Genomic DNA, 15,235 nt, shown 5'->3' with positions numbered 1-15,235 from the left:
TATTATAAATTCCTCTAGTTTTACCTTATTATACCTTCCTCTACTTTGTCATTACATATATTTGTATCTCCTCATTTTTTTCCTCTGTGTACATGAAATATCTAGCTTACCTTAGTGTAAGATCCTGCGTCTAAACAGCCTCGTAGCCATTGTATGGATTGCACACATTGTCTCCCCTTTGTTTCCAGTTCTCTGTTAGCGGCCATCTTCTCCTGCAGTGCAGTCTTGACTTCAGTAACAGATCCCTTTTCTAAGGACTGTTGTTCGATCATGTTTCGAATTTCTGTTTCTTTGCCCTTGATATCGCCTTGGAGACTTTTTACCTGTGCATGAAGACTCTCACAGCGAACCTTTTCCTCAGATAATATTCGCTGAGATTCCTCCAACTTTTGTGCTTTTTCCACTATAGCACTCTCCTTTTCAGCTACTTGTTCATTTATACTTTCAATGTCTGTTTGTAGCCTTAAGTTTTCAGCAGTTAAATGTTTTAAACTTTCTTGTAACCTTGCACTTTCAAAATGTCTACTTTCCTCTGATTTGGTCAGTTTTGTTTCCAATTCGCTCGCTAACACTTTCACTTTTTCCATGTCACTTTTACTGGTTTCACTTTCCAGACACGACATTTTATTTTCGTTTACTAACTTTGCCATTTCCTCCATTTTTTCTCTTTCTATCGTTGCGTTTAAGTCTTGCAGACACTTAAGTTCCTGTGTTGTTCTTAAAGTTTCGGTTTCAAGTTTCTGTTGTAGACTTTCGATCTTCTGCTGGGCGGTGTGGTTTTCATTTTCTCTGTGAGTGGTCAAATCGACAACTTTACTCTCCAAAGCAGCTAACTCCTGATCTCTTTGACTACACTGGTTGGTCACCTCAAGTAGTTCTCCTTTTAGTCTAAGATTTTCTTCTTCTGCTTCTTTCAAACTGATTAGAGCACTTTGAAGTTGACTGACAGAATCCATTTGTGAAGATGCAGCTTCATTTTTATTTTCAACAACAGATTTCAACTTGTCCAAGAGTTTGTTTGCCTTTGATTCAGATGCTTCTAGCTTAAGTTCCATATCCTTGATCATGTCAGAATGCTTTTCCTCAGCTTTTTTCCCGTTTTCAAGATCCTGGCTCAAGGTACGAACCTGTTCAGTACAATAATGATCAAGACATAGTCATTCACAGGAAAGGTAAGACCTGATTCTTGTCAATTATCTTAGAGCTGTTAGCATTATCTAATACATGTACACCTATCATTTACAATTGCCAGAGTTTATCAATGTTTTGATTTTTTTGTTACCTTTTAAACATGTCATCAATTCTGATGTAAATTTCAAATGTGTCGTCAATTCTGCTGTAAATTTCAAACGTGTCGTCAATTCTGCTGTAAATTTCAAATGTGTTGTCAATTCTAATGTAAATCTCAGATGTGTTGTCAATTCTACTGTAAATTTTAGATGTGTTATCAATTCTAGTGTAAATTTCAGAAGTGTTGTCAATTCTACTGTAAATTTCAAATGTGTTATCAATTCTAGTGTATATTTCAAATGTGTGATCAATTCTAGTGTAAATTTCAGATGTGTTGTCAATTCTACTGTAAATTTCAAATGTGTTATCAATTCTAATGTAAATTTCAAATGAGTTGCCAATTCTGATGTAAATTTCAAATGCGTTGTCAATTCTACTATAAATTTCAAATGTGTTATCAATTCTAATGTAAATTTCAGATGTGTTATCGATTCTAGTGTAAATTTCAAATATGTTATCAATTCCAGTGTAAATTTCAGATGTGTTGTCAATTCTAGTGTAAATTTCATTAGTGTTATCAATTCTAATGTAAATTTCAGATGTGTTGTCAATTCTAGTGTAAATTTCAGATGTGTTATCAATTCTAGTGTAAATTTCAGATGTGTTGTCAACTCTACTGTAAATTTAAAATGTGTTATCAATTCTAGTGTAAATTTCAGCTGTGCTTTCCGTTAATTAACAAATCCAACAAACAAAATGAATTTTATCAATTCCTTTAAGAAGAACTGTTTTGGAATAACAATGAATTTCTCAGTAATGTAGCATACATCTTTAATACAATTGTGTGAAAAAAGTTAAATCATACGGAAAATCATTAGTGATACATGTAATATTATCCCTGTGGAGTGAACTTGTCCTCAGCACTGATTATATATTATAAATTAAAGTGATAAATTTGCAAGGAGACTGATTCATCAATTCAAATCTGTTTCATGAATATTTATTTCAATGTTTATTACCGGTAACTTTCAGTATTGAAATAGCAGCCTCTCTATTGCGATTTTAAGTATGTGTGTTCACTGTGTTTGTCTTCAGGTTTGGGAAATAGAGTAAACGAAATACAAAAAAAATGTGATTCACAGTAATAGGGATGTTCAGCTCAAAAGATATTCATTTTATTTGTGGAAATTAAAATTATCATGAGCTGTAGGAGAACAGCATAGCTCAAATGTCAAATATTAAAAATAAAAAAAAATAAAAATAAAAAATAAAAAAAAATATCCTATCAAATCAAACATTGTTATGAGTTCTATATTCCAAAAGACTTGTGTTTTGGACAAATAATTAGCAAATATGGTCCAATTTGTTGTTAAGATACCTCCAAGCAATTGCTGTAACCATATTACAATATAAAATTTATTAAAAGTTGAGTTAAACATCAAAACACAGATTGCCAAATAACTTTAACCAAGTGGGACGCCCCTATTCTTCGAATCGGCGAGCTAAAAATGAAAGTGATTTTTTTTCCTTCATTATAATCAAAGCAGTACTTTGACATTAACATTAAATACCTTAGGGGTATAATTTCCGAATGTATTGTAAATATGTTGCACACAAATTCACACCTGTAACGTGAGGTCCATTTTCAGCTCTTCTAGTTCAGCAATCCTGGCCATGTTGGAGTCATCAGAACCCTTTCTGGACATGTCAAGTTGTTGAACTTTGCCCTCCATGCTGTTGACCTTTGACCTGAGAGACTCAGTTTCCTGTTTGGCACTGTCCAGTTGCTTGTTGTATATGTCCTCCTTCATCTGCCATTCCTTCTCCCGTGTCTCACACTCCAGGCTCAGCCGATCAAACCTACAGTGGCAGATGTATATCATCAGAGGTTTGTTTTCTGACGTTCACAAGATCGGTAAACATGCAGTCTCTGTACCACTGAAACACTTCGACATCAAAAACCCACAAGTCCAGTCCAATGTGTGCAATATGGCATTAATGAAGCAGGTCATTTTCATAATTCCTGGATTTTCGATCTAAAATCAGCATCATGTGCAGAAAGAGTTTACCCTATAAAATCCTGTAATAATTCCTGGGGACAAACATCATCACCAACACAGAAGAAAGGGGCAGGCTTATTACAGGACAATGAAATAGCATTTGTTGGCATTTCTTGTGAAGTAAAATAGATATGGATGGACTCATTACCAGGAATGGCCTTATTGCCTGATAAAATGGTATAAACAGACCTGTTCCAATTTTGATAACCATATTTGCCAATTTAAGTGCCCCCCCCCCCTATGATGTACATCCCTTAGGTCAGTCTACACCTTACCTATACTGTACATATCTGTGGTCAGTTTATACTTTACCTTTGATGTCCATCCCTGTGGTCAGTCTACACTTTACCTTTGATGTCCATCCCTGTGGTCAGTATACATCTTATCTACCGTATTATGTACATCCCTGTGGTCAGTCTACACCTTACCTTTGATGTACATCCCTGTGGTCAGTCTACACCTTACCTATGATGTACATCTCTGTGGTCAGTCTACACTTTATCTATGATGTACATCCCTTAGGTCAGTCTACACCTTACCTATACTGTACATATCTGTGGTCAGTTTATACTTTACCTTTGATGTCCATCCCTGTGGTCAGTCTACACTTTACCTTTGATGTCCATCCCTGTGGTCAGTATACATCTTATCTACCGTATTATGTACATCCCTGTGGTCAGTCTACACCTTACCTTTGATGTACATCCCTGTGGTCAGTCTACACCTTACCTATGATGTACATCTCTGTGGTCAGTCTACACTTTATCTATGATGTACATCCCTTAGGTCAGTCTACACCTTACCTATACTGTACATATCTGTGGTCAGTTTATACTTTACCTTTGATGTCCATCCCTGTGGTCAGTCTACACTTTACCTTTGATGTCCATCCCTGTGGTCAGTATACATCTTATCTACCGTATTATGTACATCCCTGTGGTCAGTCTACACCTTACCTATGATGTACATCCCTGTGGTCAGTCTACACCTTACCTATGATGTACATCTCTGTGGTCAGTCTACACCTTACCTGTGATGTACATCCTTGTGGTCAGTGGTCAGAGCTTCGTGGTCAGCCTTGAGATTTTTGTAATGCTCCTGTAGCAGGCCTAGCTCTCCCTGTGATGTGATAACGGACTGCTGGAAACTCATTTTCTGTTGCTCCATAGCCTCCATCTTGTCAATCAGGTCAGCGTGCATGCTGTCAGAGGTCAAGTGGTCAAGGTCAGAATCATTGGGGGTACTGGACAGACCATGTCTGGACGAGTTTAAATCCTGTAAGCAAAATATATCACATTATAACCTGTATAAATGAAACTCTATACAACAAGATTGATATTAATATGTTACGCAGAAAGTTTTTCAATGTCAACTTACCTGACTAGGTATACTTAACAGACTTGTCATACTTGACGTTCTACTCGTCAGATTCCAGTTGTTTGACCCATGGCCAATCAAATTCTTCCTGTGCAAATAAATAAAAAATTATATAAATAAATCAAAAAACGGTTTATTTGAACACAAAAGAGTTGACTATTCCCTATTACTCAAACAATGGAGTTATCTCCACTTACATAATCCTGATTTTCATACATGTATTGTTTTCACAATAGTTTTTATACATGTATAACACTTGATACCTGTTATCAATTTTCATATTTTTCTGGACAGTGTTCTGGCACATCATGAACACAATATGTGAAATATGTTACATGTCCTAACATAGTAGTAGGTACAATATCTTATTACTAACATGAAGGATTATAAAGGAAATAAATTATAAACAGATATGGTTTTAAAAAATAATGCTAAATTGGAACTGAAAAAAAGATCCAGTTACAACAAATTTAAAATTCCAAAGGTTTATGCAGAATAGCAAATATTTTCTTTAAATTCTAGCCCTTCCCCGAGTTCAAACGTTTTTAGTGCATACTGGATTTTGAAGAAGAAAAAAATGTTAAAATGTAAATCTCCAGAATAAATGAAGAAATTTTCTGGAACATACCTTGCAAATGAAGGCCAGGCATTGTCAAGGTCATAACCTCTAGCAGCAAGGTCAAACTGGATGTCGTTGAGGTCATACAGAGCACTTATAATATTGTTACGGTCTTCGTGTTGTAACCAGATCGATTTGGGGTGGAACCAGTCACTGAAATCAGAGCATTTCAAAATAAGGTAGGAACAACATGTAACTTAAAGGCCAAGCATAAAATATTTTGAGTTTCCAGTAACCCTACCTATCCTAATTTTCAATGCCTACTCTAAACTTGTTAAGTCAATTTTGAAACAGTAACTGTTAAGGTCAACATCAGTGATCACTCTCCTAAATAAAAATAAATAAAAAATAAAATATTATTTTTACCTACCTCTCCAATATTTTTCAAGCATGTTACAGGAAACCCTTTTTTTTTTTTTGGCCTAATAATGTACTTTAAGAATAGTGGCCTGCACATCAGCTGATATTACCATTTCAGGAAAATTACAAATATATATTACTTTTTTTTTCATTTTAAGTAACAACTAAGTGTAGAGATATTGAAAATGGGATAACCTCGAAACAGCAGCATGACATTTCAGCCACTCACATTATTCTGACAGAATAGAGAAAACCCTAATTCTACAGGAGATCCAAAGAAGTTACCTCTTACAATCATGTAGTGGGTTACAACAGGTTTTTATACTTTTATAATACCCCACCATCATTACCTGGTCACTTTGCCGTTCATTGTACACTGTTGTATGCTGTCTGCCATTCTACCGTGCATGAGACAAAACCTCAGGAACGCTCGTCCCTTACCGACAGATGTCTTGTACTGGAAAAAAGGTCAAATTCAAAACTGAAATATTTAAAATAATTTTCACATTTTTTATGTTGAATTTTATGCACCCATATTTAAACATTTGTTGACTTGGTTTATTTCTTATAAAGCCATCTTAAATTTATCAGGAAACAGCTGCGCTCTTTTCCATCTGATTGTCTTGACCTCCGTCTGATCTAAACTTGTATAACAGAAGATGTTTATGCTTAAATTAAAATTTGTTTATAAAAATGTTGGCGTTTACACATTCTACCACTTTTATGATGTAACTATATTTTCACTAGTTAATAACCTTGTATGTACAATCCTCTTCCAAAAGCCTCCCCCTCTGAGATAAAGACCAATTACTCCTCATTGGTACCCCTCATTGGTACCCCTAATGGTCTACGTTTTTAGTAACACTGACGTTGACCTTAAAAAACTTTGTAAACCCCTATTGTAGATGGACAGACACCATGATTACTAGATAGAGCACCTGCATGCAGGCCCCTGAAAATGCTGAACAATTCTTCGTTTTTGCCAAAAGATTATTAAGATGTATTTCACCTATTATTGTTATCAATGCTGACACACTTACATCTCCAATCGTCTTGACATACTTGAGTCCATCGTTGACCCCCTTTGTGGAGCCGATGCTGTCGCAAAAATAATCCCAGTAGTCCTTCTTTCTCCCCAGTAGTGTTAGCTTATCTGTAAATAAGGCCAAGAATAGAATACAAGCAAACCAGTTGATGCAGCCATATCCAAACAACCACTTTGTTCAGCAATTTAAAGAATAAAATATGAACTGCAATAACCCGCATTAAGAAATGAGTTTGGCAGTACTTAATTTGTCCATGACCTTGATTCTTAAAGTTAAATTTCATCATACTTCAGTAAGGTTTCCTCATCCTATAATTTCTGGTAAAAAAATAATGATAATAAAAAAAAAATCTGCTTCTCTATCATTCTTTATATATATTGCAAAGTTGAAACAGATTTTAAATACTGCGACCAATGCTTAAAGTAAAAGGAGCTGAAGAATTTATGAATTGAACAAGAAAGTCATAATTCAATAACTTCTGGCTTATTTTGAACCATCCCAGTCACTGCACTGTTCATTCTTTCATTTTCATTTCAATATTAATGAAAATAGTGTCGTGTCTAGATTTTTTTTAAGTTTAATTACATTCCTATTACAAGTACTATTTTGTTTGGATTTAAAAAAAAAAAACAAAAAACAATATAATATCTATATTCTTCCAGGTGATTATTTTCTAACATTTTATTGTTTATGAATTGCTCCCGTAGGAGCGTTCAAAAATTGCACTTGCGGCCATATTTCAGGCCACAGTGCGGGGTATTGGGTATAGTTTTCAACTAGCAATAACCACGTCTCGGAAAATCCTCATCGACTATGGTACCGCCACTGCGCAAAGCTACCGACCAATTGTACATCTCGTGTATATATCAAAATTTTAGGGGATTATTATGCGGTAACTAATAAAAGTTCATGCGTCCATTTTAATATTTGTTTTTCGTTCATATTCATATATAATAATATAGGAATGTTTGAAAGCACATTTTGAATATTTTTACATCTCCAAATTATCATTTCATTCGTAAATATAGTTTTAATTTAAAAAATAGAAGCATTCTTCTTCAAATTGAAATTAGGGGGAGCAACTCTTACACACAAAACGTAACGTAAGATGGACGTTGAAAGACGTACCTGTGCCGTTTTATCTACACTACAGTATACACTACCATGTGTACTCATCTATTGTTGTAATATTTCTACGATAATACTAGCAATGATGACTTAGAAACTTAGGTCTGAATGAATTGAAATATATAAACGTAAGGTCTGATTTTAGTTTATGACACAATGTTTTCTGAAAAGGGGTCATTTTCTAGGACAATTCTATTTTTTGACAGACCAGGCTAGTAGGCCTAGATACCAGTGATTGTTTGGGTAACTTAGTTCGACACAACTACAAAGCTGTTAATTAGAAAATTAATTAAGACATCAAGGGGATTGACATTAAATCAGAGACATATATAAAGTACAGGGACGTATACTGAATGGACCTGTCCCTGGTATTTACGTCTCTGATAAGGGATGTGTACACATCCCTGCTCTGATTAAATGAATTAACCAAAATTTCAGAATGTTTAGAATGCTTAAGTTATCCGTTTTCAGTTTTCAGTTTTATCACGGACTTAGATAACTAATCTAATTCCGTGGTTTTATTAATAACTGTTTAAAATTCATTAAGAAAGATATGCCCTTCATTGATATTGCTGGATGTTTATGAGTTTTCCATTTAACTTTAATTTATTTGTTTCTTTGAAATTTTCAATTCAGAATTTGAAGATTGTTTTTTGAAATGATCGAAAAAGAAAATCCATTTTTTTATTATTGTTTTTTTTTTCAAATTATTCAATATCAAGTGTCCCTATGTATTGGATCCGGTAAAGAGGAGCTCCCACCCTTCATATTTGCTTGTAGAAGATATTCCAGTTTAGCACAGAACCGGTGAAGTGTCTGGTTGTCGTCAGTAATAGGTTGGTTGTTGGCCTCAAAGTCCGACTTCAGGTCCTTCATACAGTCTAGATAAGAAAGAAAAGTCACTTTTAACTAATAATTCTATTTAGCCTGAGTATCTCTAGCGTGCAGGGCCCCAAACCAGACATTTAACGGTCAAAATGTCATATACATTAACATATATATAAATGGATAAGATAACAGGCTAGGCCTATATCAATCTTCTCTGGATGGTGTTAATATGACATAATATATATATATATATATATATATATATAATTATTAAGCTATTTATATTATTGTATTATACTCATACACTCAATCATACATTCATAAAATTGCCAACTTACTCTCTTTTCACGCTCATGTCAATACTCATTCACATTATGATAATATTATCTAAATTGACTAGCATATAGCAACAAATATGATGGAGTTAAGTTAAATACAGATAATAAGTCATTTAATTATATATGCATGCAGAAAAACATATATAATAGTTTAATGATATTTTAACACTTAACTACATCATCCTAACTGTTTAGATGCAATAATATACTTTTCAACATTAGACAATATAAATATATTTATTTCAGTAGGTAAGTCAGTATTTCCAGATGTCAAAAGATGAACATTTAAATAGCAAACTCTGGTATAGACATCATGAATTAAGTGTCTGGAATTAGAGTAATTTGGACAAAAGAAGAAGAAGTGTTCAGAATTTTCAATTGGATGGCTGCATGAACAGGAAGAATCAGGAGATAGATGGTCAGCAAATTTATCATAATTTAAGTCACTGGCATTATTTCTAAGTTGGCAGAGGATAACATTTAACTTTCTAGGGCTACAATTTAGAAAAACAGGTGTAATATTTACAAGAGGGATTCTTTCATTATTCAATTTGGATTTGAAAATATGTAACGATGGTGCTGAGATTGTTTCCGGATCAAGAGAGTTCCATATTCTCATGACATCTAGAAAAAAACTATTACCAAATAAATTAGATATAAAGCGAGGAATATTAAAAAATCTGTACTGCCTAAGATTATGAGGTGGAACAGCATCATTCATTTAAGGTTTAACAATGTCATAGAAATATTCAGGTGTCATATGATTAAAGATTGTAAACATCAAAATAAGTCTATGTTTATGACACCTAGGGTGAGCAGTTCAAAACCAGTTTCAGTATATAGTTTCTGATGTGATGTTCCACTTCCTAATCCAGTTATTATTTTCATGGCCTCAATTTGTACAGATTCTAATAATTTAGCTCCACCAATAGTACAATTGTTCCAAGCAACATCTGCATACTTAAGAATAGGTCTTACATAAGAACAATACAGTGTAATTAAAGCATTTCTGTCGGCTTTGTATTGGAGTGTTCGTAAAATATTCAATCTTTTTTTGCATGCTTTTTCATAGATTTCTTGGACGTGATTACTCCATGAACCTTTGGAATTGAATAAAAGTGTTTATGATTAGTTATTTCATTTACTATTTGACTGTCAAAGAGAAGTGGAGGATGATAACAGGTGTTTTTTTGTAACAGTTCATGCAACAGTTTTATCTGGATTAAATTTAATTTTCCATTGGTTAGCCCAATTACTAATAGAGTCCAGATCTTCATTCAGATCCATGCATGGAGCAACCACATCTTCATTAACAATTACATGTAATGACGCATCATCTGCAAATAATTTAATATGATTCTGAATTTCATTTGTTGTATCATTAATGAGAAGTAAGAAAAGAAAGGGGCCAAGTGTAGACCCTTGAAGAACACCGGCAGTAATATTTTTGAAACTAGAAGAATATCCTTCATAAATCACTCGTTGTTTCCTATCAAACAGATAATTTTCAAACCAGTTATACAGGTTACCCTTAATTCCATATTTCTTAAGTTTATACAATAAAACTTTATGCCATACTCTGTCAAAGGCCTAACTGACGTCACAAAATACAAGCCTAATGTCTTTTCCTTCATCAAGATTTTTTGAGATAATATTATACAGGGATAGTAATTGGTTAACTGTTGAATCACCACGTTGAAATCCAAATTGATGTTCACTTATTATATGATGTTTAGTAACATGACGAAATACATACTTAAAGATATTTTTTTCTAGAATTTGAATAATACAAGAAGTTATGGCAATAGACCTATAGTTACTAGTATCTTCCATTCCTCTTTACCTTTATATAGTGCATTTATATTAGACAATTTCCATGTTAAGGGTATCTTTCCAAGAGTAATAGTTTTTGGAAACAATATTTTTAGTGGTAACACAAGGGAGGGTAGGAGATTATTTTTTACAATAATGGGTGACAGAGTATCAAGTCCAGCTGGTTTATTGACTTTGATAATTGATATTTGATCCCTAACATCTTTTTCTGTAATGTTATATTATTAAAATCAAGATGACTAAGGGGAGGTAATTCTGTATCTAAAGTGTTAGTACTATCATCAATATAGTTAGAAATAGAAGCAAAAAAATTTAATTGCTTCAGCTTTGTCAATAGGATGAATCATACGTTTTCCACCAACTCGTAGGGGATGAGAGACATTAGTAAAGTTAGACATGTTACTTATTGATTTAGCTATATGCCACCACTTACCTGGAGGTACTGTCTTATCTGATAAGGAATTCTGTAATTTCTGAAGGTAATCATCTTTTGATTTTCTGATAAAGTCAATGATTTCATTATACGTTTAATTCTAAATTTGAGCCAGTCACTATCCTTATTAGTATTTTTTGCTTTTCTATGTAATCTGGGTTTTTTTCTCAAATTAGACCTTATTAAATTTGTCATCCAGAGTTTATCATTCGGACAGATTCTAATTGTTGTGAATGTCAGTCAGTGTTTTTATTTTATCCATAATTAAATTATTTATTTCATCAACATCATTATTTTCACCTATAATTGATTCCCAGTCCTCAAATATAAGACTTTCATTAATTAAATCCCATCTGGCTTCCTTAAATTTGTAAATGGTTTTCTTGAACGATCTCTCTTTGATAACATTAAAACTTAAGTTTAAAACAATTGGACAATGATCACTACATAATGGAGCCAACACTTCTGTACTCTGTACAATGTTCAAATTATTAACATAAAATATCTATATAGGATAAGGTTGTATTGGTAATTCGTGTAGGGGATTGAACAACATTATTTAGGTGATATTTGGTAAGAGTTCTAGCAAGATGAGAGTTAGGATGTAGAGTAAGCATATCTTGATTGATATCACCTGTGATAACTAGATTAGAATTTTAATTAATTAGGTTGTCAACAAGATCATCAAACATTTGCCAATAATCAACACGAGAGTCAGGAGGTCTATAAATACAGCATAATAGAAAACATTTGTTTAAAGTTCCGATTTATAAAACTATGTTTTCTAGCTCTTTGTGTTTTGAGGATTCTGATACTTTTCATGATTGTGCAGTAAATTCAATTTACCCAAGACGTCTTCTAAGGTCTTGCGGCTGTTTAGCTGGAATGCGTTGACAACATGTGGCGAGTTCCCTGGAGAGGAGGCAGTGGCCCCAGGGGTGGCCCCTCCCTGGGGAGACTGGGTACTACCACGTGCCCTCTTCAAGAAAGGCACAGAAGTGGTCATTTTACTTAGATTTGTCTGATATATACTGACCATTCCATCAAACCGTTACCTCATTTTGATTAAAAACATTGAAGAAGCGAATCTGAAAAAAAAGTGAAATAAAATATTTCAAAATCAACAATTTAGCCGAGTGTCACTGAATCCCAATCACCTAAAGTAAAGTTTAAGTGGTGCTATATCAATTGTCGATTTTTTTTTTAAAAACTGAAACGTTTCACCGCACTTAACTTTACGTTTTAATACAAAGTTACATAGGTTTAGATCTATGAATACATAGATACTCAATGTAAATTTGATTTTAATCGAAGTTCAAAGATGATGAATTTGTCAAAAAGAAACATATAGCCCGGACAAGAAATTATAAGAACAAGACCTGTACCAACCCAAGATGTCTCTCTTCACTTGAAGGAGATCGAGACATGATTAAATTTGAAAACAGTTTTTACTTCAGAGCCTTTTACTTCAAAGCTTTTATTAAAAATCTCATTATAGAGGATAACGCAAGAATTTTATGACTTAAAATTACTTCTCTTTACAAGGTATTCATGATCACCTTTCATTTTGATAATGTGAATCCACAATTCATGAATAGCAATATAAGTGTGTAGACAACCTATGAAATTTATTTTATTAATATTCCCTGTTCTGTAGAAAACTCTGGATTAGATTCCAAAGTTACAATGAAGCATACAGGTAGTATTCGACTGTGAAAACTACAAAGCCCTATTGGAATGTTCAAACATGAATGGTACTTTTTATGCTTCAAAGTGATGAAAAACAACATCCGATGTTTTTTAAGTATAATTACATTTGTATGTCAAAATAACAGGTACCAATGTATGGACAAAACAAGTGTACATAAATTAGACCATTTATTCATAATCAAGCCAATGAAATGTAAATTGCAGGTAAAATTCAGCATCCGCAACAAGCTTTCAGTAATTAAAGCAACCCTAGTTGCATCATTGTCGCAAGTATAATCCATGTAGTATTGTTTAATTTCCATGTAGCACTTATGTCAAGATATGGACTGGGAAAATCTTGTGTTATATGAGGGAATATTGAAGCATAAAATGAAGGTTGAATTCAGCATCTGCAACTATAGAGTGAATTAGAGTGTGTTTCACATTAGTCACCTTTCATAAAGCCATGACTTAATTAGGTTGTAGGTTGGTATTCATGGTAAGTATATACAACTGACGGTTATTGTAGCATCTCAAATTAGCAGCTGGAGCCATCAATCCTGTGACATATAAAAAATCACTGACAGACCTTGTGTCAAGTCTGATCCAAATGTTGTGAATACCTGCATCAGATTTCAATTGTATACAGGATTACGGTCGCCTTTTAGCGTCTTGCTTCGGGGAATTTCTCTTCAGCACAGACAGTTAGGTGGCAGACTGGGAAGTTAAAGGTCACTGGTTCAATTCTTAGTAGAAGCACATATTCTTTTCACTAACACCTTTCTTTTACAAACTAGAACAATGAGTACTCCCTCGAACGTGGGTTGCTCAACTGAGACACCATTATAATAGTGAACCACTATATATCAAGGCAGATGTCTTTCAGTATTGGCAAGATTTAACACTAAAATAAAAATGATGTTGAACTGCGGCCAAACCTCATGTAACTATCAGAATTACGTCAAAATAAAAAACATACTTTTACATTTTTGGTTTAAATCTTACCAATGTTGCAGAAACTTCATGTGGTCAAATCGGACTTCATAGTACTTATCAGTTATTAATATATCTTTTGGCCATGGCATATGATGCATTCTGCATCAGATCGAGTTTCTTTATGTCCAAACACAAGATTCTAGACATTTTGACAGATCGATGTCTGCCAGACCGAAATGTCTGGAGGGTTGGGCACAGAGGAAACTCTAAATCAATTAAATCAGAAACATTTTTACCGAACATTAAATAAGTCATGTTGACATTATCAAATGTTAAACACGTTATATAATCATTTTAGAGAGGTGCAATCGATACCCGGGCCACCGTGACGTTGATGACAAGCGGAGCAAGAACTGACAGTTTTTCAGACAAGACATTACGCCCACTTTCACATCCAACTCCAAGCTATGCTGCGAACAATCGCCTCTACATATATATACAACAACCGTTATATTGAAATGGGTGAATATTTAGTTATCCGTCCACAAAAGCCTATTATTGATCAGCCTAATTGACAGACTTACAAAGTGTTATTTACAAGGTGAATCCGTCTTGTCGAAATTTTGTTGTTTTGGTCGAGTACTATTTCTTCCTCAGCAATGAGAAGAGTCATCCAAAGGGAGGTAACAGTTTCGCGTGACATTTTGACGCCTCCTCAGTCAGTCACAGAAGATATAATCATAATATAAGCACGGACTTAGATAACAATAATAATCTAATTCCGCGATATAAGTAAGCGTTTAAAGTGCGATTTTTGCCATGTATCGAGGATGATTTTGACAATGCCTTAAGTTAGCTTTCTAGAATCACTGACTTGTATCACGGACTTAGATAATCTAATTCCGTGCTTGTATCAAACCGTGGAATATGGACATTTCGATGGGTTTTTTAATGACCATTGAAACATTTAATTTGGTTAATAAAAAAATGAACAGTGTCTAGATGTATAAAACCAGATACATGAAATGGATTTAAGCGTCCACATTTCTTCTTGTTCTTCTACTACTTCTTCGTCAATAAAAAAAAGAACCCCCGTCTTATACTTTATCTTACAAACTTCTTTTCTACTATAAACATATTTTATACTTTAGATGGACGTATTCAATTATTCCGACACTCTTTTTAAATCAGCTTATTCGACATACATACATGTATCTATATGAGCCCCTCAGTGCTCGAGCTCATCTCGATTCCTGCTGCGGCGTATCCAGATATGGCTTCATTTCCCTGCCACTTGAACAAATTGCTCCCTCCGTACGTCCAATATTTCGGAGTTTTCCTTGTCAGAATTGATATGA

At 33.9% G+C, this 15,235-nt stretch overlaps 1 protein-coding gene across 2 annotated transcripts in view; it reads right to left on the bottom strand.

The window, feature by feature from the left end:
• Positions 1–14,538, bottom strand: part of LOC110460775 (FYVE and coiled-coil domain-containing protein 1-like) — a 30,606-nt gene extending 16,068 nt beyond the window's left edge. For both annotated transcript variants that reach the window (XM_021513896.1, XM_021513897.1), the window contains exons 1-10: positions 14,462–14,538; positions 12,099–12,340; positions 8,582–8,701; positions 6,687–6,799; positions 5,997–6,103; positions 5,296–5,439; positions 4,668–4,755; positions 4,321–4,565; positions 2,856–3,090; positions 111–1,127 (exon numbers count right to left, since the gene is read on the bottom strand). In XM_021513896.1, coding sequence (XP_021369571.1) covers positions 111–1,127; positions 2,856–3,090; positions 4,321–4,565; positions 4,668–4,755; positions 5,296–5,439; positions 5,997–6,103; positions 6,687–6,799; positions 8,582–8,701; positions 12,099–12,291 — 2,262 coding nt within the window. In that variant the 5' untranslated portion in view covers positions 12,292–12,340; positions 14,462–14,538. The remainder of the gene's footprint in view (positions 1–110; positions 1,128–2,855; positions 3,091–4,320; positions 4,566–4,667; positions 4,756–5,295; positions 5,440–5,996; positions 6,104–6,686; positions 6,800–8,581; positions 8,702–12,098; positions 12,341–14,461) is intronic.
• Between the last annotated feature and the right edge of the window lie 697 nt (positions 14,539–15,235).

Source organism: Mizuhopecten yessoensis, unplaced genomic scaffold (genome assembly GCF_002113885.1).
Source record: "Mizuhopecten yessoensis strain PY_sf001 unplaced genomic scaffold, ASM211388v2 scaffold10479, whole genome shotgun sequence".
In the NCBI taxonomy this organism is placed as follows: Eukaryota; Metazoa; Mollusca; class Bivalvia; order Pectinida; family Pectinidae; genus Mizuhopecten; species Mizuhopecten yessoensis.
Note: the sequence above shows the minus strand (reverse complement) of the source record. Positions and strands in the feature narration are given on the sequence as shown.